General features: G+C 40.9%; 1 protein-coding gene across 18 annotated transcripts in view; it reads right to left on the bottom strand.

Moving 5' to 3' along the window:
• Positions 1-25,882, bottom strand: part of NAV3 (neuron navigator 3) — a 582,637-nt gene that overhangs the window by 17,888 nt on the left and 538,867 nt on the right. For all 18 annotated transcript variants that reach the window (XM_083182606.1, XM_083182597.1, XM_083182601.1 and 15 more), the window contains 4 exons: positions 20,621-20,716; positions 10,510-10,678; positions 5,058-5,293; positions 1,797-1,933 (listed from right to left, as the gene is read on the bottom strand). In XM_083182606.1, the coding sequence (XP_083038732.1) occupies positions 1,797-1,933; positions 5,058-5,293; positions 10,510-10,678; positions 20,621-20,716 (638 nt within the window). The remainder of the gene's footprint in view (positions 1-1,796; positions 1,934-5,057; positions 5,294-10,509; positions 10,679-20,620; positions 20,717-25,882) is intronic.

Genomic DNA, 25,882 nt, shown 5'->3' with positions numbered 1-25,882 from the left:
TAGCCACTTAATAGGATCAATTAACTATATACCTGTCAAGTATAAACCTAAAACATTGCAATGTAGAGTATTCTGATCCTTGTCAGAGAAATAAGCTTTTTTGTATCATTTATCTTAATATAGATAATGATCGCAGTTTTCTGGAGTGTCAGAGAAAACGCCGGTGTGCCCAGGAGTTTTCAGGGAGGGAGTGTGACTTCAGCTCCAGGTACGATCAGCCTTTTCCATTGCACAGGAAAAGTAGGTTCTGGGTTACGCACAGACTGCACAGACTGGGAAACTCATCGAATGGTGAGTGAGTTGAGAATAGCCAATCAGCATGATTTTCGCAAGCCATTGCAGCCTTGCACAGGGTCGGCTTTCACACTGGCAGGGTGGTGGCCATCTAATCGCAAGTCTCTGCTAAATCGCCCCATTGCAGTCAGGTCTCAATAACCCCCAATGTCCAGGTCTTTACCAAATGCTAATATAGAAACATTGAACAATACAGAATTTGTATAACTCAAATAGCCAAATTACAATATTTATTTACATAATGTTTTCTGACAATGGGGCAGATGTATTAAGCCTTACCAAGAGATAAATACAAGGGTGATAAAGAGAGATAAACGTCCAGCCAACCAGCTCCTTACTGACTTTTTTCAAACACAGGCTGTAACATGGCAGCTAGCAGGTGATTGGCTGGACGTTTATCTCTCCTTATCACCCTTGGATTTATCTCTTGTTAAAGCTTAATACATCTGCCCCAGTGATCTTTATTTTACTGTTAAGGTATACCAGTGCCATTTGGGCCCTTTTCACCCTATTCCAAACCATTGGGCCAAGAAATCGGGTGAAAAGTCTTAAATCATATGTGTTTAACCTTCGATTCTGATCCAATGAACACAGGACCATAGATCGGCATGGCTGCTATAAAGATTGATCAGATCCCACAGCCATGACTGGGATCGCATACAATACATCGTATGCTAAATCACGGGAAGTTGCCAGGGAGTTTAGGGAAAATTGCGTGCGCTTTCAAGCTTCCGAGAAGTCACACTAGTGTATGGGGCCTTTATGCTATTCACAGAGATTTAATGGACAGGAATTCCTATTGCCCGTGGTTCCAAGAATGTTCTTGGTTTGTCATAATAACAAAAACAATAGAATAGAATGAAGCAACAATTAAATAGAATGAATTGTAACAAGACGTATTCTGTACTGAGAAAGTACTGAGTCCAAATAAATCTACTTATGGGGATATTCATACTTCCATTTATAGCATGCTCTGCAGTATATATTGTTGAGTACTGTATTCGGAGCAGTGTAATACTGTTCTGACAATTTCTACAGGGCCTACAAATGATTGATTCTGGAGGCTACAAGACTATTGATCAATATACTCAGTAAGTGAGAAAAAGCTACTTTCACTACTCATCATAGCACAAACCGGCAGCGAACTCCAGGTGGAATTCATTATACCTCTCCAGTGCTCTGACAGATTCAGTTTCCTCTTTCACTGTGACTTTACGCAGAGGGACTAGCTGTGAGATGATGTGTGTCATCGTGTTCAAAATAGGTTAACGAGACAGCAATAAAAATAAATTGCACTTCCTTTTGTACACTAGATTACCATACTTTAAGTAATCAGTTTACAATTTGCCACTGGTTTTTGTATCTGTTAATCCAAAGTTACAAAATATTCAGATGTGTTTTTTTAATTGTGTGAAAAATGAAAGTAAAATAGCAACTAAACCTGGACAAGCACACGTTATACCAAATGCATACAAATGTAAGCCAAAAAACAAATGTCATACCATTTACTATATTTACAGTTTAAAAATCCATTGAAAATGTCACTTAGAGATCCTATATGGTGAAGATTATCAAGTATTATCACTAGAGGGAGGTCAGTGCACTGGTCTGCAAGATTAGCTAGGTACTGTCGCAACTCCTGAAACAAAAAAGAAGGCAATGGGTTAACAAAATATAACCACACAATTACAAACCCTGAGAAAACAATATGAAATACCCACAAAAAATGTTTCCAGCTCCTAATGTACTTTTACTGTAAATATACCTAAAATTGACCCATTGTAGCACTACTGTAGCACAATAACTAAGGAGGAGATATATTAAACCCTAGAAAGAGATAATATAGAGCAGGGGGTTCTCAAACTCAGGGCCCCACACAGTTCAACTTTACCAGGTCACCTGACAGGTGCGCTCATTACTCACTGACACAAGATCCACAGGTGGAGCTTATAATGTCACTAGAGTCTGTGAGGAGACCTGCAAAACATGTACTGCGTGGGGGCCTGAGGACCGACTTTGAGAATCTGTGATTATATATATATATATATATATATATATATATATACAGACAGATAGATAGAGAGAGAGATAAAGTGCTAAACAATAAACTTTTGTCCTTTTAAAGGCTTTATTCGGAGGTGCTTGGTTGGCACTTTATCTCTCTACAATCTCCCTCTAAGTGAAAAATGTTATTTGCAAACCAAAAATCACATCAGTCAGAGTGCAACAGCAATTGTATAGATTCAGTGTTTTCAAATGAACGCTACCCATTAGAGCGAGAACGCCTACACTGAAATACTTTGATTTATAATCAGAGGCACTGCATCAGAGCACTTGGAGATGAAGGATTTTAAAGATGCAAAATAATGAACTTCTCCATAGTAACTACTCAGGGGCAACAAGGAAAACTGCCAAATGTACACATCTGACTGGGCACAACAGCTACGTCAGCATTACAAGCATTGCAGACACTGGCTTAATACATATTGTTATATAAATATTGTAGGTTATGTACATTCTTAGAACAATGCACACAGCACATACATTACATTACATCTGGTTTACAAGATGTATACAGTATATGAGACATACCTCCCAACTTTATCATTTCCTGTGGCAGGATGTCTGCCTAAAAATTGGGGGCATAGTCTGGGGACAAGAGGGCATGGCCTACAAATCGCTTCATCCCGCGTGGCCATGACCCCGTTTTGCCACTGTGGGGGCATTCCCAGAGGCGCTGTGAGCTTCTAGCCACACCCCATGCCCCTCTGGCTGCACCTGAGCACAGTGTATATACACCGCTACTCAGCAAGTGGCAGAGGGGACTTCCAACTGACCCCCGCGGGAGGCGTGATATTGAAAGCGGGGCGGGACGCAGGAACTTCCCGCAGAAAGTGGAACAGTTGGAAGGTATGTATGAGATATTGCAATCCCATGCATTATTCCAGAGGATTTTTATACTGGACCATATACTGTAAATTATAAAGGAAGAATGTTTTAATATAGGTTATAGAAATTTAAAGTGATTTTTAGGGGTACATTTATGAAAGCGGTGTCATAGAATTTGAGATATTGTTTACCTATGTCTTCTAAAAGGTAATAGTTAATGATAAATATAATCTGATTGGTTCCTATGGGCAACATCTCCACTGCTATAAACCCTGACTTTAGTAAATATACCTCCTATTATCAACAGTAATATATTCCATCTAACATACGTTTTCCTACTGAACACAGAAATGGTAACACAATAAATACCCATTTATAATGAATGTTATCCGAACTCATTCTTTATATGGTATGCGGTCTGGCGGTCAGGATGACAGTGTCTAGTATACCAACACCAGAAAACTGGCACTAGAATGTGAAACGGTTCAAAATGTCAACTTCGGAATACCAAAACCCAGCATCCCTAACGGTGAGTATGCGGGGTGGGGTAGCGCGCTGCCATGGAAGGGGTGTTTGTTTAGTCACTAGTGGGGGCACTTAGGGTTAAACTGAGGTGAGGGGAAGGTTAGGTTTAGGCTGCAGGGAGCGGGGTATAGGTGTAGGCACATAGAAGGGGATTATGGTAAGGCACTAGTGGGGAGTGGGGTTAGGTATAGGCACTATTAGGAAGGGATAGGTTGCTAGAAGGGAAGGTTATGGTTAGGGGAGGCAAGGGGAGGGTAAGTATACTTAATTGACACCTGTCTGGATTACCTTGTTCGGGATGCCTGCATCGGTATTCAGATCGCCAGTATCCTAACCGCCAGTCATCCATATTTATCCCCTTTATACAAATAGTAAGAAATTTATGCATAGAGGGTGTTTAAAAAAAAAGGTAACTGAAACTTGTATGTGTATCTTATGGGCTACAGTAGACATTGAGTGACAGCTGGTATGCCACAGTACGCAATCAAGGAACATGCATGGTGTGTGGAACCTTGGGCCTGATTCAGACATCATGGAAGTGCTGCAAATCTACAGAAGACCAGCGATCAGGTTAATGCCAGCGATCAGATCCCCCCCCGCCCCTGTGCACGGCTGAGAATATGTTTGCAGACGTGTACACAGTGGAAAATTCATAAGCAATCACTTAGTATCAAATAGATTTCCCGTTTGCAGCCTCTGAGTAAGTTTAGACTTGGCGATGCAATGTCTGTAGAGATGAAGGCCGCTGCTGACATCAGCGGTTCTCCCTTTCTAAATCCGGACGCTGTCTGTGTTTTCTGGGCACTCCCAGGAAATGCTGGCGTGCCGCCCACAAATGGCTGCCAGCTGGCAAACCATCGCTGGCTTCGTTCACTGGGGAACGCGCAAATTCTGAGCCCAGTGATCGGGTCGGAATAAGGCCCATTACTTCTGATTTTATGGGACAGGACAGAATGGCGAGCCTTCCCTGGTATACGTAATATCTTGGTTCGGGCAAAGTTTCCTAAGACCTACTTCCCCCCCCCAAAAAAAACTATCCTTTCTTGGTTGGAAACTCGTCGGCAAAGAGGGTGTTTGATGGAGTAGATTTTAGTTACTTTTTTAGTTATTGTTTATTAGTTTCTCTTGGATTATACATTTTCATACAACTGATTTTTACAAAAGATTGTTTATAACTCTAAAACATATATACATGTACCGTATTGTTTAGTGATAAGGTTTCCTTTCACTGGGCTTTTTGCTGCATTTAAATTTGTGCCTTGAATGGCATATGGTTTTCGTAATTCAGTCTACATAAATAAATCCTGCCCTTTTGAAAGTGATAAATGTGTTTCTATTTGCCTACTCACTTTGCTTGATTTGTGATCCACATTAAAGGTTGCAATTGCCTCCTCAATTTTCTTTCTGCCACTTTTATTTACAACATATTCAGCAAGTTTGTTAGCTAGATATGTCTTTCCTGTTCCGCTGGGTCCGGATAAAATAATCCTGTGATGTTCCATCAATAAATTAAAGTAGCGCTGAGTAATTGGTTTAGGAATAAGGGTATCAAAAACAAAACTGTCCAAGCTGTTTTCTTCCACACCTACAAAATAAGAAACATACATTTCTGTGAACCATTCTGTTACACTATTTTTTTTTTTAAATTGCTGAATTTTTATTGAAATTTTAATTTTAACAGTTACAAAGCTTCATACAAAGGACATGTTAGCCACTGCGATACATACATAAAGGATAAATAGAAAAAAAAGAGGGACAATATAATATTATATATAAAGTTATACATGGAAGCAGACAATAGAGGAGTGTTCAGTTGAGCAGCAGTGGTATTTTAGGCTAGCAAAGTGCTCCTTCCGCAGGATAAATTTGGCGCCATTCAGGTAGGTTTTCGAAAAAGAAGAGCGTACGATGTCAGACCATACATATAACACTGTAAAAGCACTCAATCATATTATTACAAAGGGTAAAACGCATCGCAGCAGCATCAGAATATAAAATCCAGATACTGGAGAACCCCAAAATAAACCCACTTACTACGAACAAAATAAAATCCCCAGAAAAAAAACCAAAGCAAACCTTCCCATAACCCCCCGCTCTGTATGACCTGACCCAAACTGTGGTATACCTAGATCCCTAATATCTTATCCCTACCCAACTAACTATGCTAACTAACCTAATTCTATTTCCCTCCCCACCCCAATTGAAGGATACTAAACGGATAATTATCAGGGGTATAAAAACAGAATATTTTTGGCTAGTTCAAGGCCAGCCTTCCCGCATTTAGATGGCATATAGTAGTAAGACTATTCATCAGGATATATCAATTGGTTGAGAGATAAACAACTTAAAGCGTACATGGAAAAGTTCAAGAGGGACAAGCCCTCAGAAGCACAGAGATAGACCATACTGGCACCGTCTCTCCACATCTGGGCTGTTAAGTACCATATCACAAGCGAAATATTTTGACAGAGCCACTTGCAGCAAAAAACAAGGTACTCTTTACCTAGAAGGGCGCCCACGATTTTGATCGTGGGCATCGTAAGGAAAAAAAATTGCGTCGGTCGCATCGCATGCGACCAAAAAATCGCATGCGATGCGACCGACGCGATGACCGCGATTTCCCATAGGGAACAATGTTAAATGTCCCAATTGACCCGATTTTCCATAGGGAACAATGTTAAATGTCCCAATTGACCCGATTTTCCATAGGGAACAATGTTAAATGGCCCACAGAGGCCAAATAGGCACCCTGAAGTGTGAAATGGCCCCCCCAATTATTAACGCCACCCCACGATCAACGTCAACCCGAAGCGTGGCGAGCGCAGCGAGCCCACGAGGGGCGGCGGTACGCGTCATACGACCTTTTCATACCCCTACTATACACGTCGGCGTGGAGTTGAGAATAGAAAGTGTGGCGAGCGCAGCGAGCCACCGAGCCCGAAGCGTGGTGAGCGCAGTGAGCCCCGCGAGGGGACGCAGACAGCTGTGAAGCCCGCGAGGGGACGCCACGCTTCGGGCTCGGTGGCTCGCTGCGCTCGCCACACTTTCTATTCTCAACTCCACGCCGACGTGGATAGTGGGGGTATGAAAAGGTCGTACGACGCGTACCGCTGCGCTCGCCATGCTTCGGGTTGACGTTGATCGTGGGGTGGCGTTAACAATTGGGGGGGGGCATTTCACACTTCAGGGTGCCTATTTGGCCTCTGTGGGCCATTTTACATTGTTCCCTATGGAAAATCGGGTCAATTGGGACATTTAACATTGTTCCCTATGGAAAATCGGGTCAATTGGGACATTTAACATTGTTCCCTATGGGAAATCGCGGTCATCACGTCGGTCGCATCGCATGCGATTTTTTAGTACATGCGATGCCCGCGATGGGCGCCCTTCTAGGTAAAGAGTACCAAAAACAACATACAGTAAGAAGAAAACAACAAACAATAAAAATAAAATATAGTAACATACGCATATGTAATGTTAAGACATGCTAATAATCATCAGGAAACTTCATATGGGTGAAGGTGATCAGAATCTTCACTTCAAATTAGAATGAGTCACTAGACTGGCCAGTTTTCAGTTCCCTGATGGGATAAGACCATCATCCTGTTTGGATTATCATTCAAGGAATATCTGGGGCGTAGAGAGGTCCAAGACCAGGAGCATCGCGCAGTCATTCGTAATAGAATAGAAGGATGAATACTAAGTATTTCACCAGCAACACTCACAGGGATAATGCACCAATTGGCCTCATATTTACATAGGTTAAAATAAGACTACATGTCCAGTGTTGTGCTCATGGCTGCTGCAGGATAAAACAAAAGGGTAGTAGATTTAAAATATCGCCCGCAGATCCAGAATCACCTATGTGTGAAGCATGAAGAGTGGATGTGACACCTCTCTGGATATCATCCAAGTAGCGAGAGATTCTAGCAGAGGAGGCATATACAGCACGTAGGATTTGTGTAACACAGAATTCCATGTTTATCCCAAAAGCAAGTGACTCAGGGGATCCACTAAAGAGATATGAAAAGTGCTCAGGTTAGGAAGTCACATGAAGAAGATCACTATCCTCAGACTCATAGGCCAGTGCCCAGGCCAGTAAAATTGCGTCAGCTCACCGATTACGCTGTTAGGTTACACTTGCCGCTGTAGCGGTCACCTGATATATGTAATTCCAGAGGAGAGCTAACAAATAACTCCAAGCCCCACCAGCACTGACCGACATCCACCGGAGCTTAGGCAGCCTTTATCGAGCACCACAGCTCAGTGATCCGACGACCAAGACAAGATGGCGCCGTTCCCTCCAGTGCAGTCAGCGGCAGCGCGTCTCAACCGAGACCACTTCCCACTCCCTCCACTAAACTTGCCGGAGAAACCACCAACCTGTACCCCCCAGCCCGCCAGATCACCTTAAGCAGGGCACTGTGTCCGGCTCAGGGGAACTCGGCCTGCAGATCCCCAGTTCCCGGGATCCGGTGTTATAGTAGGCCGCAAATCATATGTCAGCTGGGGTGGCGCAAAGAGTCTGTCGCAGCCCACCACCTGGGGCACCGAATGTTCAAGTATGCTATCCCTCAGTCTACACGGGTATCAAATCCGCCAGCAGGGGTAGAAAAGGATATTAAACAGGATATGCAACAGGAACTCCGGGAAGCTGCTGCCTTCTCCTAGCTCGTCCAAGCCACGCCCCCATTATGTTACACTATTTAGTGCAGTTCACTATGTTGGTTAGTGTCAGAGGACTCCTACAAATGAAATGTATAAACTGTTTATGTACACATTATCTCTTATTTATCTACTAAAGAAACTGTTCTAACTGTACAGGTTTTATAAAAAAGTTGCTACTGAATGTACTGTATGTGACTACACAATGTATAAAAAAATATACTTAGTAGACCACTCTTTGAGCTGAAGGGTCTCAGAATTTTCCTATAAAGACATTCAGCTAAGCCATACAGTACCTTGAGTGGCATAAGTCCGTACCAGTTGCCCCGAGGCAAGATAACCCCCCCCCCCCCCCCCCCTTCAATCTCTATTGATAGAGAGAGATAGAGAGAACACATTTCAAAACTCAGCCACAGAAAGATACAGATGGCTTTCAATTAACTGATTTAGACTCGCACTGGAGGAGAGGTGCCCCCTTGGAAGCAGAAGCCCAGTGGCATATGACTCCATTGCCTCCCACAGTTCTGCTTCTGAGTACCTTTCGATCTGAGAACAAAAGGCAGTGCGTTTGACATCTCACTTTACAAGCTCAACTCTGATTCACTATATTGATTTTCATTTGAATTTCACTGTGTTCAGGTTTATTCTTCATTTCCTAGATCATTTGCCAGTCTGTCTCTTTGCATGCAGTATGTTTCTAGCTATCATCATATCGTTTAATATCCCCATTGGCATATCCAGCACAGCTTCCTTTCAATTTTTTTTTCTCATACACTCAACCACATCCCTTAATCATCAGGACAGTCACACAGAGACCCTATCCTTATTCTGTATTAAACATCTCACCTACACTTACTGCACGGCTGTATTACAGTATATATATATATATATATAGGATTTTTGCTCACGTGTATGATCATTTGCCAGTGTAAAACATTAAATATACTGGTCACCTGCAAAAGTAATGCAGTTTAGATTTCACACACAAAGGACCATTGCTATACAACTTGATTAAATAATAATACTAGTAATAATAATAATTATTATAATTATTATACAAAACTGTATAATTACATTTCACACTTGTTATCATGCATCATTTAAAATAGTATGAAATATTTGTGTGCAAGTTACAGTACATCTAGTGGTCAACCTCACATCAAAGCACCCCAATACACTCTGTGTATGTGAGGCCATTTTTGTAGCAGCAAGGATCGTAAGTATTCTGACTATTATGCTAGGTACACACCAGAACGATCATGATCGTGAGCAGATTGTGGGATGACCATACGATGGTCGCACGATCTGCTCATGATCTGCATACAATCTGATCTGTACCCAGTTGAAGGGGTCATTTTCAAATCCTGACTGCAGCAGGTAGGATCTGGGGGGGCACGCATCGGATCAGAATCGAATCTAAAACATGCCAAAACATGCCCAATTTACATACAATCGGTTCAGATTGTATCAAAATTGGGGGAATTGAGGCCAACTCGTTCTGGTGTGCACCCAGCATAAGACTTGCTATTATTCACAGCTGTATGCACTGCTACATTGGTAAAAAAGAAGGATTTAGCAGAGAAGGGTCCAAACAGATCACCAGCCAGTGACAAACTACAGGATTCAGCCGCAATAACAGTGCTGAAATTATAGTATCACATGTTAAGGTGTCACAGGTCTCCGGAGATAAGGATAAGATGGACACTGTCTATGTGCAGTAGTAGTGGCGGCCCTCTTGTTAAATGCAATAATGCATCATCCCCAGAGGAGCCATATTGGAGATTGTACACTTCTAACGAGTCACTTTCTCCATAGCCAGACATTGGTGTTCTAATGACTGATAGTTATTTTGTTTATGGAAAGTTTCTCAATTTGCAAAGAGGTATTTTGATACTCCTTCCTGACAACCAATTGATCTAGTAGTAGATAGATAGAAAGATAGACAGACAGCTTAGATAGATATTAGATACAGTAAAATAGATATAGATATACAGATAATCTTACTATCATCTACAGTATATGTTTCTGATATTTTCTCTAAACTAACTTGCAGAATTAACATGTGCTTTGCATAAACTTAAAACATTCTTTATAAATAAGTCCGTCCGTATAGTACAGAAAAAAAAGTTTTTTTACCTTTAAGGTTCACAGTGATGATATTATTGTCTCCCACCAGATAACCACACGGTAGCATTTCAGGCACTTCTGTATAATTGGATCTAACTAGATCACCAATACTGTAGCTGGTGATGGCATCTGAGGTTAAACTCAAATTAGAAGCTGGATCCACTCGGTATATGTATTCCTAAACACAGAACAAAAAAAAACATTAAGAATTATCATTTTAAACCTGTAATGAAAAAATACCCTGATGAAAAGCAAATAAAAGATGTATCTATGTTAAGAGTTTAATCAATTACATTAGGGTGACTTGAAATTGCGACATAAAGGCATATAATTTGGAATCTTCATTACAAGTTAATATAAATTATACACAAATGAAAGTAATCAGTCCCCAATACAAATTCCATACCATACAAATGCACACGATTAGAAAAGACAAGAATCTTGCAGTATCTTTATTTGGACCAGCTACATTTTGGCACATCTACCAACCACAAAATTATAAAGCTTCCGAATTGAATCACGTTTTGATTAGATAAATCAGGTTGTCAATTCTCTTCCGCTGTCAATGACTTGAACAAATTATTGTTTTGTTATTTTCTAATGTGACTATACAATCTATGGAACCTTGTAGGTGGAAGTGCTGACTACTGCTCAATCTCGTGCTCCTGTTACCGGGCTAATGCACCTGTGCTCGGATAGTGATGACAACTACTTTTACAAGTGGATTTCAGACCCTGTGTACATAGGGGTGCACACAGGGGGTGCCAGGGGTGCACAGGTACCTCCTAATGACGGGCACCCCCCCTCACAATTGTAGCCAGAGCCGACATCAGGGGCAGCTGAGCAAGCTCGGCTGCAGTGTGTGACAGATGTGGCAGAGGCTGCTGCAGCAAGATACTACAGTACTATCTGTATCTAGTGAGGCCCCTGGCTGCCTCTAGGGGGAGCTGACGTGCACAGCTTCCCTGCCTGGGTGAGGAGGGACTGAGAAGTGAAGACTTCCTGCCTGCTGATTGAAATTTGCTGCAGGTCTCAGTAGCGCACGCAGGGGGGGTTTCTGAGTACCCAGAAACCCCCCAAAGAATCTTAGGGCCCTCGGCTGAAAGCTGGGTGTCCCCTCTTTCCATGGGTACAAGAATTTTAAAAATCGGCCCTGGAGAACCAGAGATATCTGACTTCAAAGCAGTGGTCCCCATCCAAGCCTGTTAATTGCTTTTCCCAGTCAGATATTTCAGTTTCTTTCTGACTTAGAGTTTTTCTGAGGATATATTCCAAAAGCTGGGACACTCCCCCTTTGATGGACATTAGTAGCATGTCTCTACTTTGCCCAGAACCAGAGATATCAGCCTTCCAGCAGCTGGTTACTGCTCCAGCTCCACACACCTGATGTGTAGTTTTATATACTCGTTGGCAGATTGCTCTGCCTCCTGAACTCTGATCCCCTAGTCCCTAATACCATTTGGTAGGTGGGATTCTCTAGTTTTTAATTCCATTAAAATCTTAGAATTCTATTTCCGGGAACTGGAGATATCTGCAGTCAAGCAAGCTGTCTTCCCACCAGAAAATTATGAATAATAAGCCCACTCCACTATACACCCCTCCTCTGCATATTAAACATCCTCTACCACCCTGGAAGTTATGTACCAGGGCCCCTTCATTCAACCCAATGCCCCCTTCTCCCACCTCATCTCCCACCATCTGTGCAGTAAAGGGGTAATTAGTGGAAATTACTGATCCAGGCCCTACATGCTGAGCGGTTGATATAATACCACCCGCGGGACATCAAAGCTTCCGCTCATAGCACCCCCCACCCCTACCACTGGAGGATAGGTAGGGGCCCCAATACATTGCTATGCCCAGGGGTCTACACTGCTGTTATGTATGTATGTACATATATATATATATATATATATTATTACATATATGTATATATATATATATATATATATATATATATATATTATTATACATTTGGTCTATCTATAATACTTTAACTGACAAGGCATATACTGGGTCACCTAAGTGTCCATCTCCGTGCTTTGCTCCACCCCTCTCTGGAAACCCCCTTCTGAAAATCCTGCGTTTGCCCCTGGGTCTGCTCTACTTATTGGGGCTCGGGAGGTGCTGGAACAGGGGTTTTTGTATATTATCTGGGCAGTCTATGGCTTTGTTTTATGGGGGGGGGGGGTATGAAAAGTTATTTTTATATTTGTCTTTAATGATCCTGCCTGCTTTTTATTGTTATGTCAAAAAGGTGTGTGTGTATGTATCCGCTTTTTGTATGTATACTGCATGTGTGTGTGTGTGCATAGAGGAGCTGTGTTTATGTATGCTGTGTGTGGGGGGGGGGGGCTCTGTGTATACTACAGTACATCTGTGTGTGTGTGTGTGTGTGTGTGTGTGTGTGTGTGTGTATGCTGTGCCTGTATGTATAATATGTGTGTGTGTGTGTGTGTGTGTGTATAGAGGGGCTGTGTGTATGTGTGTATATATATATATATATATATATATATATATATATATATATATATATATATATAATAATGTGTGAGCATACGGTAGGGGGCTGTGTATATGTATACTATGTGTGTGGGGGCTCTGTATGTATATATATGTGTGTGCATACGGGGCTGTGTATATGTATACTATGTGCAGGGGGGACTCTGTGTGTGTATACTATGAGTGTGTATGTGTTGGCTGTTTGTATGAATACTATGTGTGTGTATGTGTTGGCTGTGTGTATGTATACTGTGTGTGTGTGTGTATCAACTGTGTGTATGTATACTGTGTGTCCTACTTGCCTACAGTCTCAGAATGGATGGGAAGCTCATAAAAATTACAGTGTGTGGCATTACGTGTAATGGGCATTATGGAATGTGGTATACTATGTAATGGCTGTGTGACATGTAATATGCATTACGGTGTAAATTTTTGGCGCGCACCATCCCTATTATGCGAAGATTTGTCAAGTCCTGACATAATGTGGAATGGGCATAACTGTGTGATGGGCATTATGGTGTTTGGCATCTTAGGTGGCATTGTGTGGAATGGGCATTACTGTGTGTGGCATGTGTGATGGGCATTATTGTGTGTGGCATTATGTCTAATGGGCATTACAGTGTATGGCATTATGTGTAATAATAGGCAATGGTGAACACGCCCAGTAGGCGGTGATGGACACGCCACTCCAATGGTGCACCCCCTAAGAAAATGGGCTGCGCACGCCTATGCCTGTGTATCTAAATTATATATTAAAATTTTTTTTTTACAGGAAACTAATGAAGGTTTTCGAAGTGATTTCAAGTGAAGAACAGAGGATACTTTCTAATAATACTGATTACAATAGAACAGTTGCCTTAAAAATATAAAGTAGGGAAAATAAACCAATTGGTTACAGTATGTGTACATACAATGTATTTATTACACTGTTTCATCAAAAACAGTTTTCACCATATTGCAATATGCAACAAAAATCTATTTCAGCCAATAGAGACTAGCAATCAGGTTAAGATCAGGTAGGAGGATTTTGGTGCACATTAAGGACAAAAGTTAGTACAGGACAATGATCTAAAGCACAAGCAAGAGCTATATTGAAGTAGAAGAAAACCAATGTCCTTGAGACGCACATTCTGAATCCTCACCTCAAGCACATTCAAAACCTGTTGCAGTAAGAGAGCCGGGACTTGTGTATTAGCACGGCACCCGATTTTACTACGTATGCAAACGTAGTGAAATCGCATCGCATTGCATCGCATGCCTTTATGGTATGGCATGCGATTTTGACGCTTATATTGGCATTTAATGTACTATAGCATACAATGACATATAATGTCATTTACTAAGGCCCCCCCAGTATCGACTTGATCCCGAAGCGTGGGGAGCGCAGCTTGCCCCACGAGGGGCGGCGGTATGCGTCCGACCGACCTTTTCATACCCCCCACTATCCACGTCGGCGTGCAGTTGATTTTATATAGTGTGGCGAGCGAAGCAAGTCACCGAGCCCGAAGCGTGGCGAGCGTGTTACATGTATTACACGTCCCTGCTCACCACACTACATAAAATCAACTCCACGCCGACGTGGATAGTGGGGGTATGAAAAGGTAGATCGGACGCATACCGCCACCGGTCGCCACGCCACCGGTCGCCATTATATGTCATTTTACCATTAAATGGCATTATTCTAGGTTCCATCAAGACCGATATTTAATCGGATCGCATGCCATACAATAATGGCATTCGATGCAATGCGATGCAATTTTTTATCACATCCTATTTTTTTAATGAATTCACTGACACAGAGCAGTGAATACATTAGTTATGAAAATCGCATCACATCGCATCGCATGCCATATAATATATCGCATGCCATATAAATATAATAATAATAACCGTGAATCGCCCTCTACGCAAATGGAGTACTGGGCGCCGTGATAATACACAAGTACCAGAGAACCTTGCTCTCTGTGCATGATTTACATGACTCAGGGTGAGCAGTCTTGTGAGGAATACTGCACCATCTCAGTACTGCCAGATACAGTGTAATCTCTAATGGGTGCAAGGTGTGCGTCTAAAGACTCATATTACAGAACAAATACATTGTAAATGATAAAAATAACAGACTGAAATTCTTCAGGGAGGTGGCCAAATATATTTCAAGTCATTGTTCTTTTAAATATGATGAAAAAGGAGGGAATAAAACATAAATAAGCTGAAGCAGTTAATAACAAATGTACAGTACTTTGGAAAATGTCATTTTTTTTATTTATTGACCTATTGCTAAAGCGAAATGTTGTATAGTCAATCCCCATCATCCAAGTGCTTTTAGCTATGGCCATGTTTTTTAATTTATTCAATAACTGCTTTATAGCGAGTTCTAATTATTATTATTTCAACATTTACATCCCATTCAGAAATCATTCTATTACTAAAATACAATTATACCAGCCAGAGCACAGATGTATCAACACATGAACTCTTTTAATTGGGCACTTCTTACATTTACGACTAATGTAGGCAGCAATTATATGATTTTATTTTATTTGCACAGTCTGATATTAATCCATGAAGATAATGAACATCTAAGTATTCATTTCAATTGGGTGTAGTGGTTTAAAAGAGCAGTGATGAACTGTGTTAAGTGGCTCTAATTTGCTTTCATTTGCATGGAAACTCAGTAGATAGCTGTCCCTACCAGCAGTACGTCATAGATATTTATTCTGCAGTTTCCCCAATATTATGCTAATCTTCTGGACCTTATTCAGGTCCCTTCGCTCCCCCGCGAGGTCGCACAGGGGAGCAATGTTTGGGGTTTACGCATGCGCATTTTTGCACATGTGCAGACACCGGGTGCTAACGAGCACTGCGAACTGCAAGTTCGCCATCCCATTCGCACCCACCAGTGCTGGCGGGTGAAGTATGTTGGCAGCAGATGGACATACTAATGAGAACGTCCAGCATTTCATGGGTGTTCCCATGAATACGCTAGGAGTTCCCATGAAAGTGAGGCAGTGACGCGGCGGGCAGCTGACATCACTGGATATCACTCACCCTGTCCTCACACTGGGTACATGCAAAGCTATGACACCTTAGAGTGACTTAGTTTTGTGTGCTTGTTCCACATCATTCGATGGTTGGTGACCATCAAATGATGTGGTCCTTGCCCCCTAGGCTGCAAATGGATGTTTATGCAAAACATGCATTTGCAGCCGTGCGGGCGACAGGTGAACCGCTTGAGGGAAAAAACTTCTAGGCTTTTGGTGGACCTGGTGGGAATAGCCCTGTAGCGTCTGCCTGATGGCAGCAGGTTAAACAAGCCATGGCCAGGATGTAGTTGGTCCTTGACTATCTTCGTTGCCCGCTTTTTTGCTCTGGACAGAGGGAAGGTCCGTCCCGATTATCTTCTCCACAGTTCTGACTACCTTTTAGAGTCTGCATTTGTCTCTCTCACTGGCAGAGCTGTACCAGACCAGTATTGAGGAGCAAAGTACAGACTCCACAATTGAGGAGTAGCAGAGCAGAAGAAGCTTCTGTGGGTTGTTGAACTTCCTCAGTTGCCTGCACACTGCAAATTGGAAAATTTGAACATGGTGGGGCATCACAGGTAGGGGCATGGCATCATGGGCAAAATCCCCCTATTCTTCACTGCGGGGTCCACAGATACTGGACTGCACTTAGTGAACAGTCAGTCTGCATTGCTAGCTCCTACACTGTGACACTAGCCAGGTGCTGCATGTAATGTTATATTGAAGCACTCAGCTTCTGTCACTGAGAAATCGCTCAAACCCGTGATACCCGTCACATAGCAAAGGTTTGTTTTTGCTCCTAAGTACCACCCAATACTTAAAAATGTATCTAAAATGTAACTTTGAAAATTGAAGGTGCCCCACCTCAGCTATAGGCGGCATAGCAGCTGCACCCCCTGCACATACTGTATAGTAGTTGTCACACAGTAACAGACCTGGTTTAAGTAGAGTCTAAACTTGTGACAAGATTTATTAAATCTACTTAATAAACTTGGGAGTCACTTTATATGAATTAATGAATTAAGTGATTCCAGGTACAGATGTGACCTAACTGTAGCTTCATTCATGCCAAATAGCCCCTCTATTTGCACCAGTTCCTGTGCGTCTCAGCCAGAAAGGAGTATTTTTATCACTCAAAGTTTGCATCTTACCTGTATTAGTAAAACACATATAAGCAGCAAAACTATGTTGACAGCTTAAACTGATCAATGTGCAACATTGGTAAATCTGTTCTCTGACATTAATGGTACACGGACAACTTATTATCCCCAACCCTCAGTTATGTAATGACATGGACAAAAGCACTGCCCCCGAAACACCAAAAAAAGCCCACCTCAGGTTCTCCTTGGTCCACTGGCCAGGGAGTGAAAGAGCTGGGATGACCATTGGCGGGTAAAACCATCAACGGTCATTCATGACAAGTCACCAGTTGACTATCGATGACAAACATTGATGGTGATAGCACATATGGTTATTGGTACATACTACATTTACAGATTGGGGTCAAGTCAGTGTTGGGAGCAAAGCAATGGTGCACTGTAAGTGGGGGGATTTAAAATTTGCAGAAAATAAAATAAAGCCGTCCAGTATTTGTTTGCTACATGCACAAGCAGGCATTATTTGCCCTGCATGCATAAAAAAATATATGTATTTGTACTGTACCACTTACATTGTAACATGGTTTGTCTCAGATGCATAGTAGTCAGTAATTAGAGGCAGACCAGGGTCTGTGACACCTGCTCCATTAAATAGTTCCCCAGTATGTGTAGAAGGCTGCTGCAACTGAAAGTGGTGTGGCCTAACGCGGATAGGGTGTGACCTTGTTTGAAACAACAAGTTTAATTAAATACAAGGGTGTGGCCTCAAAGTGAGGGAGCATGGCTTAACAGAAACCCCCTGTTACATCACTCCAGTGGTGTGCTTAGCATTGACAGGTATGTTGTGTGCCTTTGGAGACTCCCAGTCACTGCATAGGAGCCTGCATTTGGTATCATCCCCTGGAAAGGTGATACCTTGGTGTGGTCCATATCCCTTTGTGTGGCCTCTGCTCAGAATGCCCCATAGTTTTCTATTGTCATAGGATCAAACCTTGTCCTAGAGTTGACATCTACATAAATTCCTCAAATTTGTAGAATGTTTGTTATACTGTAGATAATTCCTCAGGAAATAATCTTTATAGCAGTTGAAGAAAAACATGATTTATCTGGCGTTCTGGCTCTTAATGCTGACATTCTGAGTCATCATATCCGCGCATATATATGCAATGCTATCCCGTGGATAAAAAGTGCACATGCTTTTTATGTGTAATTGTTTATATAATATTACAATTACACCTCATTATTACTAGATGGTATATATATTTTTAACATCTGTTGTTATTATTATTTTATTATATTAGTATAAATTCTTTTTATATATTTTTATTTCATCTATCCAAGAAACTGGTAAAGCGATAAATATTAGATACAATGGTTGTGAAAATATTTTTTTATATATAAAAAACTGTGTAACACACATAGATCAAAATGGGTCTTGGCAATAATACAGTCCCAATTTATACCTAATGGAGAGAGCTACATATTACCAAAGCGATGTGAATGATGAATTCCACAAAGCCCCTTTAAGTGAGAGCAATCCCTACACACAGGGATACGGAAACACATGAGTCAAATACTGAATACAAAGCACCTGTGTAAACTAATTAGATCAGCACTTAAAGCCGGTTTACCTGAAGGGACCTCACTCTTGGTTTGAAAAAGCCGCCCAGAGTGCGGCGAAACGAGTTAATAACCCAAGGATACCTCCGACACCCGCTTGAGAACCACCACACCGCCAGAGCCAGATCTCCTTGGAAACCTCTCCCCGATTACAACATCCAGACACCCGGCGGACGCTGTGGCAGAGCGCCGCATGGAGTGTGGAGAGAACTCTCATACCTTGCACGGGAGACGGCTCATATAGAGCAACCCACACAGCTTACTTCGAAGCAGAGGGTCAGATGAGGCAGCGGGATGGAGCGGACGCTGAGGCTTCACTCACACAGACCGACTACTGTGAGCCTCACTAAGTGGTAAGAAACATCCACCACTCTGTTGTATGGATTGCGCCAATTGGCACTTTGACTGTTCCCCATAAAGAAAACTTGCAATATTAACCTAATTGGATCTCATACAGCAATATTCGCAGATACGGCTTGCAAGACAGATTGGATCTGTCAGTGTGTACACCTATCACAAAATCGGATGATCCTCAGTCATATTAAGGACTTTTTACCAAGTTGGTCCTGTCAAAAAATCAGGATCCACCTATATTAATTGAAGATATTTTGCATTAACAGATTACACTGGGCCCAATGTGTGTCAAAATATTCAGTGACAGTCAATGATTGTGTTTGCAATTATATCTTACTTTTAGTGTATCAATTTATTTCTTTATGTATTGTTGTATTTGTGAGTTTTAATAAATTGTTATTCCTTATTCACCCTTGAGCGCCCCACGTTTTTCCTTGCACGGGTATGTTGTGTGCCTTTGGAGACTCCCAGTCACTGCATAGGAGCCTGCATTTGGTATCATCCCCTGGAAAGGTGATACCTTGGTGTGGTCCATATCCCTTTGTGTGGCCTCTGCTCAGAAAGCCCCATAGTTTTCTATTGTCATAGGATCAAACCTTGTCCTAGAGTTGACATCTACATAAATTCCTCAAATTTGTAGAATGTTTGTTATACTGTAGATAATTCCTCAGGAAATAATCTTTATAGCAGTTGAAGAAAAATATGATTTATCTTGTGTGGTATCAAGACTGGAAAAATTGTTAGACTGCAATTAAAACAATTAGTGAATGACTTGATTTGACATCACCTGCAGTGAGGTGTACCCAATTCTCATTTAATTGTTTGGTAAAAAATTTTACGTTTGTCTAGTCTAATGTGTAACTGTTATGTTTGTATTGTAAATATTTTAATGTATATTAACCCTTTCAGTGCCAACATCTCTGTGTGAGAAGCGCAAAATATCTGCTAAAAATTCCAGCATTGCGCACATTTGTTATTGAAATTTTAATAAAAAATGTTGTGGGGGAAAAAAAAAGATTATATTTCCTACAGTATATAAAGGTAAACATTACAGGTCATTATAATGAAGAAAAATGTTGCTTGGCAATTTTCCCACCTATTTTGACAAATTCACTTGGCACTCAAAGGGTTAAATGTGTGACTTTTTTTTTTCTTTTTCCACTTTGAATTGTGATTTATGAGATTCCATTTCAAACTGTATATTTCACAAAAGCTCATTTCACCTGCATGCCTATGGTATTATTTTCAAGTAAGTTTATTAGCTACAATACACTTCGTTGTAGGCACTTCATTATGAGCTGCACAATTTATTACAAGTCACAGCTATTATTCAGCTGTAAGTTGGTTTGCTTATTACAACCACAAAAACACAGTGGAAGCCTCTGCATTATAACTAAAGCAGTGCAGGGTTCAAGTTCAAGAACATTACTGGTTATTTCATCATAAACAATCCATATTTGTGTATGAAATAAAGCCCTCTTTTGTTCACATGCAACAAACTGCCAAGTAGAATAGATATATATTTACCTTAAACAGACGCCTAATAACTGCATCGAGAACGTCCCATTTGGTCTTTCCACTGACACCGATAGATCCTATTAAATATTGATGACATTTTGCATCCTACAGAAAAGTGTAAAAAATATATATATACACATTTTAAATAACTACAAAATCACTTAACAGAAATAAACAATGACATGCACACACACATGGGTAATCTCATTCTTGAAATAATATAATGTTAAGGCATAGAAGTATGTTAACTAGGTGTCAGCTTTTCATAGCCACGTATTGCCAGCAGATATTCTACATGACATTATAAAATGCCATTTAAAAAATGAATAATAATAATCATAATAATAATAATAATATGCAATTGTATAAGAATATGTAATTTATTATTATTATTATTATTAATAATAATAATAATATGTAATTTTATAAGAATATGTAATTTATTATTATTATTAATAATAATAATAATAATAATAATATGCAATTTTATAAGAATATGTAATTATTATTATTATTATTATTAATAATAATAATAAGCCATTGCATAACAATAATAGTATGCAATTTTATAATAATATTTAATTTATTATTATTAAAAATTATAATAAGCCATTTTATAACAATAATAATATGCAATTGTATAATATTATGTATAATAAGCCATTTACTAATAATATGTCATTTAATAATAATATTACATTTATTATTAATAATAATATGTAATTTATTAATAAGAATAATAAAAATCTTTTTTATTAATTTGATAATAATATTACTACAGATTATGTATCCCTTATCCAAAATGCACAGGACAAGAAGCATTTTGTATAATGGATTATTCCGTATTTTCAAATTTTTTATATTTGAATGATGTATCTTCAGGTATCTTGCATTTATGTTGTATAAACATATAAAACATACACACAAATATATTTTATTTGTGAATGAAACAAGGTTTTAAAACATGAAACAAAGTTTGTGTACAATCTCAGGTACTACATTTGAATGCCAAGCAAGCACTTTCTATCACATATTTAGTGCCAGTTACAAATCATTCCTCAGTTACAGATGCACCCAGTAGGTTTTTAGGAAAATTTAAAAAAAAGTACATTTTGGAAACTATGGTTTTCGGAATAATTTGGATAACAGATATTTGGATAAGGGATACTCAACTTGTAATAATAATAATAAAAAAAAAAATCAGATTTTTTTGTAATTGTGCCATTTAGTCTTTAACAGTCATATCTGGATATGATGTTATTTGATGTTATGTGAGTTAACCAAACTTTAACAATAGCCCAAAGTGTTATGCATAGGCAAGTTATGATCATAGATCTACTCCAGAACTAAAACTATCACTTAAACAATTCTAACCCTAGAACCCACATTTTCAAACTGTAGCCAGTTGTATAACAGCACATGTAGAAAACTAGTGGAACATTAGTTTGTCTTGTACTGTTCTCATGATGAAATGGTATACACACTAGTTTTGGACATACTGTATGTACTTTTGCCAGTTTTCAGTGGTGTTTTGGGTACTTGTGTACTAGCACGGTGCCCATCGCATCGCAGACCATAAGGCATGCGATGGTATGCGATGCGATGGTATACAATTTTAAAATGTATACCATCGAATTGTATGGCATTGTATGCCATTCTATTGCATATACAATGGTATGCGATTTAAAATTGTATAAGCACCCTAATGGGTTTTCCCATGTTAAAAGTGGCCCCTATAAGTTAATTAAACGTGTTGGGTGCTTAATATGTTAAAAGCACCCCCAACGGCACCCCCACTATCAACACCAACCGGAAGCGCGGTGAGCGCAGCGAGCCCGCGAGGGGCGGCGGTACGCATCCTACAACCTTTTCATACCCCCACTATCCACATTGGCGTGGAGTTGACCTTATATAGTGTGGCGAGCGCAGCGAGCCACCGAGCCAGAAGCGGGGTTCACGATCATAGGGGGGGTGTCGTGGGGGTGCATTTTAACGTTGTAAGCCCCCATTAGGGTGCTTATACAATTAAACATCATATAGGGGGCTTATACAATTTTAAATCGCATCGCAGTGCATCGGGTGTATGCCATGAGATGCGATGCAATTATATGTCATGCGACCAAATATTGTGGGCACCGTGCTAGTACACAAGTACCGTGTTTTGCCAGCAGGTTATTAGGAATGCAGTCACCATGTTGACATCTGATTGTCAAAATGTCCACAAGGTTGACATGTGAAATGTACTGGGGGAATGATTATGGTTAGGCTGCGGGTGGAGTTCCAGGGGTCAGCGCACTCACTGCTGGATCAGATGACACAGATATACCTTCATATTGAGACAATAATATTAGAAGACACAGTTGAACCACCAATCTTTATGGAGGGAAGTAATCGCCACCCCACCAGGACGCTCTGTTGAGCAGAGATACCTGAATAGTGGCTTAGCAGCTGACCGAGTGGAGTGGCTGGTGGTCCATAAACATTGGAAAGATTTGCTACTAGCTAAATCCAAGAGATCGTTATTATTTCGGTCACAAGATCATTCTGTCCAAGGTGATTGCTCTGGTTGTTTTATGGCATACCTGGCCAGAGAGGAGTCATCCCCCACCACTGTGCTTAGTGTACGAAATACTGAGGGCGCGATATGTGCTGATACTTTTTCTATAGCCACTGTTTTCTATGCTCATTTTCAATCTTTTTATGTGTCTATGGTATAGTACTCCCTTCCAGTGTTCACTACACATCTAGACAAGATTGTTTTGCCTGTACTGAGTGATGACTCCCATCAATTTTATCAAATCCTTTCCTAATAACAAATCTCCAGGTGTAGATGATCTCCCTATTGAACTTTATAAAACACATTTAGATTTTGATGCTCCCAAGCTCATTATGATTTTTAATTCCCTGTTTGAAGTAGGTTCCTTTTCCCCCTAAAAGGCTGAGGCCTTGAAAGTACTGATCCTAAAATCGGGTAAGGACCCTCTCTCCCCATACTCCTGCCGTCCCATTTATAAACTGTCTACTGACATTAAAATCTTGGCTAAGCTGCTGGCTACACGCCTTAACAATGTAGCAATTGGCTTTTATGCCAGGTAGCTGCACGGCTTTTATTCTTAGGTGTTTGTTTATGTACTTGCACTTAGTGGGGGAGGGAATAGTCATAGTTTCCCTGGATGCTGCTTACGCATTTGATTCCATGGAATGGCTGTATCTCTGGGAAGTGCTGAAAAGGTTTGGGCTAGGCCCCACCTTCCTTGCATGGGTTCAATTACTATACTCCTGTCCTGCAGCCAGGGTTAATGTTAATGGTTTTACCATTGCCAGTTTCTTGCTAGGACGTGGAACTGACAGGGCTGTCCCTTGTCCCCCATCCTTTTGCACTTGCTATAGAGCCAATGGCATGTAACATCCAAAGCTCAGCTGTTATACAGGGTTTGAGGGTAGCTGGTCATGAAAAGAAAATAGGGCTATATGCGGAGGATATGATCCTCTATTTGTCTGATATGCCACACTCCCTCCCAGCTCTACTGTATTTGGTGAAGGACTTTTTACTCCGTTATTTGTATTAACTGGGATAAATCAATTATATTTCCGTTTCTCCCCTCGACTCCTCAACCACTCACATACACCTTTCCCTTGAAGTGGTTTACACAGTTTAAATATCTGGGCATTCAGATTTCTCACTCCCATAAGGATTAGTGTATAAAGCTTTAAATGTAATCCCTCGATTGGTCAGGCTTCCTCAGAGATCCAAAGTCTGGCAAAAGCTTCTACTTTCAGTCACCAGGCAGGTTAATCTCATTAAAATGATTTTACAACCCCAATTTCTGTATATTCTTCAAAATTCCACGATTTATATCCCTGTCGCTCAGTTCAGGATTATATCCCAATGTTTTATTTCCCAAATCTGGGGCTCAAAACGGGCACGCATGCTGTTAAAACACTATGTAGGACCAAGGCTGTGGGCGGCTTGGCACTGCCAGTTATGCATCTCTATTATTTGGCTTCTCAGTTGGCTCACCTACGTGAATAGGTTACTCATGGGGAGTATGGGAACCTTCCTGTAGCCTTATTAGATATGGCAGGGCTTTACAGTTTCTCTTACCATGCACTTCGTTCTCCAGTCTGTCTCCTTTATTAGTACAAGCCTCAAAGGTGTGGAATGATGCGGGAAAGCTATTGGGAAACTCTACCATACTCCCCTTTATGGAACAATTTGCACTTCTCTGAATTGTATAATTTGGAGGACGGCTCGGTCATAGGTCAACTACAGATGGAGCCCTCCTCATCTAGCCCTTTAATAGAATTAAGTGAGTAATATGATTCCTCTGCTAATCCCCTACTGTATTGTTCTATGTATTGTATTGCTGCTGAGAACAATAGGATAGCCATGGCTAGCCATGGAGAGTCACGACCTAAGGAAGATAGTTGAGAGGGGCTCCATTCGTATATACCAAGATGGAGTCCTTCATACTTTTTAATATTTATCCTCCACATTTATCATTCTGTATTTTTACCGGTACAGATTAAGCATGCTCTCTCTGCACAGTGGGGGAGGAAGGGGGAGGTAATGCTCACTTATTCCTGCCTTGGTACATAATATGCCTGAACAAAAAAATGTCTCTGTTCTCTATTTCACCCTCCTTTCCTTCTTTGGGGCTGCTGACCTAGATTCCATCTGTGCTAAATGGGTAGTGGATCTGGGTGTGATGGATGATGAGGAATGGGATGATATCTTGGGCTCACCTAGAGTTGCCACTTCATATGTTAGGTTTCAGTAAATACAACTGTATATTTTGCACAGAGTCTACTGGACTGCAGACTGCCTAGTAATAGTGGATCATCTTCTGCTGAATGCCCTAAGTGCTCTGCACCAGTGGCTGACTTCTGGCATCTACTCTAGCAGTTCCCCCGGGTTTATTCTTTCTGGGAGTGACTAAATGCACACACGGAATACTGGTAATGAATCCCTGGATCGTTTTGTTTGGTTTGGAGCTCTAGGAGTCTCTCCCCCGTATGTCAATAACCTCCTTACCCTGTCTAGGGTTTGTATCACCCGAACTTGGATGGCCGGAGTACCCCTATCCTTTTTTGCTTGGACGACACTAGTCATCTCTATTCTTTCCCCATGAAAGATTTATGTATGTTAAATGTAAATGTCTAGCAAAATATGATGGGGGTCTGGGGACTATGGCGGGCCTCCCGATATTTTCTTGAACATAATGGCCAGGATTAGTTGTCCTATCCATGTATCTGACAGCTGTCACGTGG

The sequence above is a fragment of the Crinia signifera genome, chromosome 4 (genome assembly GCF_055691185.1).
Source record: "Crinia signifera chromosome 4, ASM5569118v1, whole genome shotgun sequence".
NCBI lineage: Eukaryota > Metazoa > Chordata > Amphibia > Anura > Myobatrachidae > Crinia > Crinia signifera.
The sequence above is the reverse complement of the archived record's forward strand: the minus strand, read 5'-3'. Positions and strand labels throughout refer to the sequence as shown.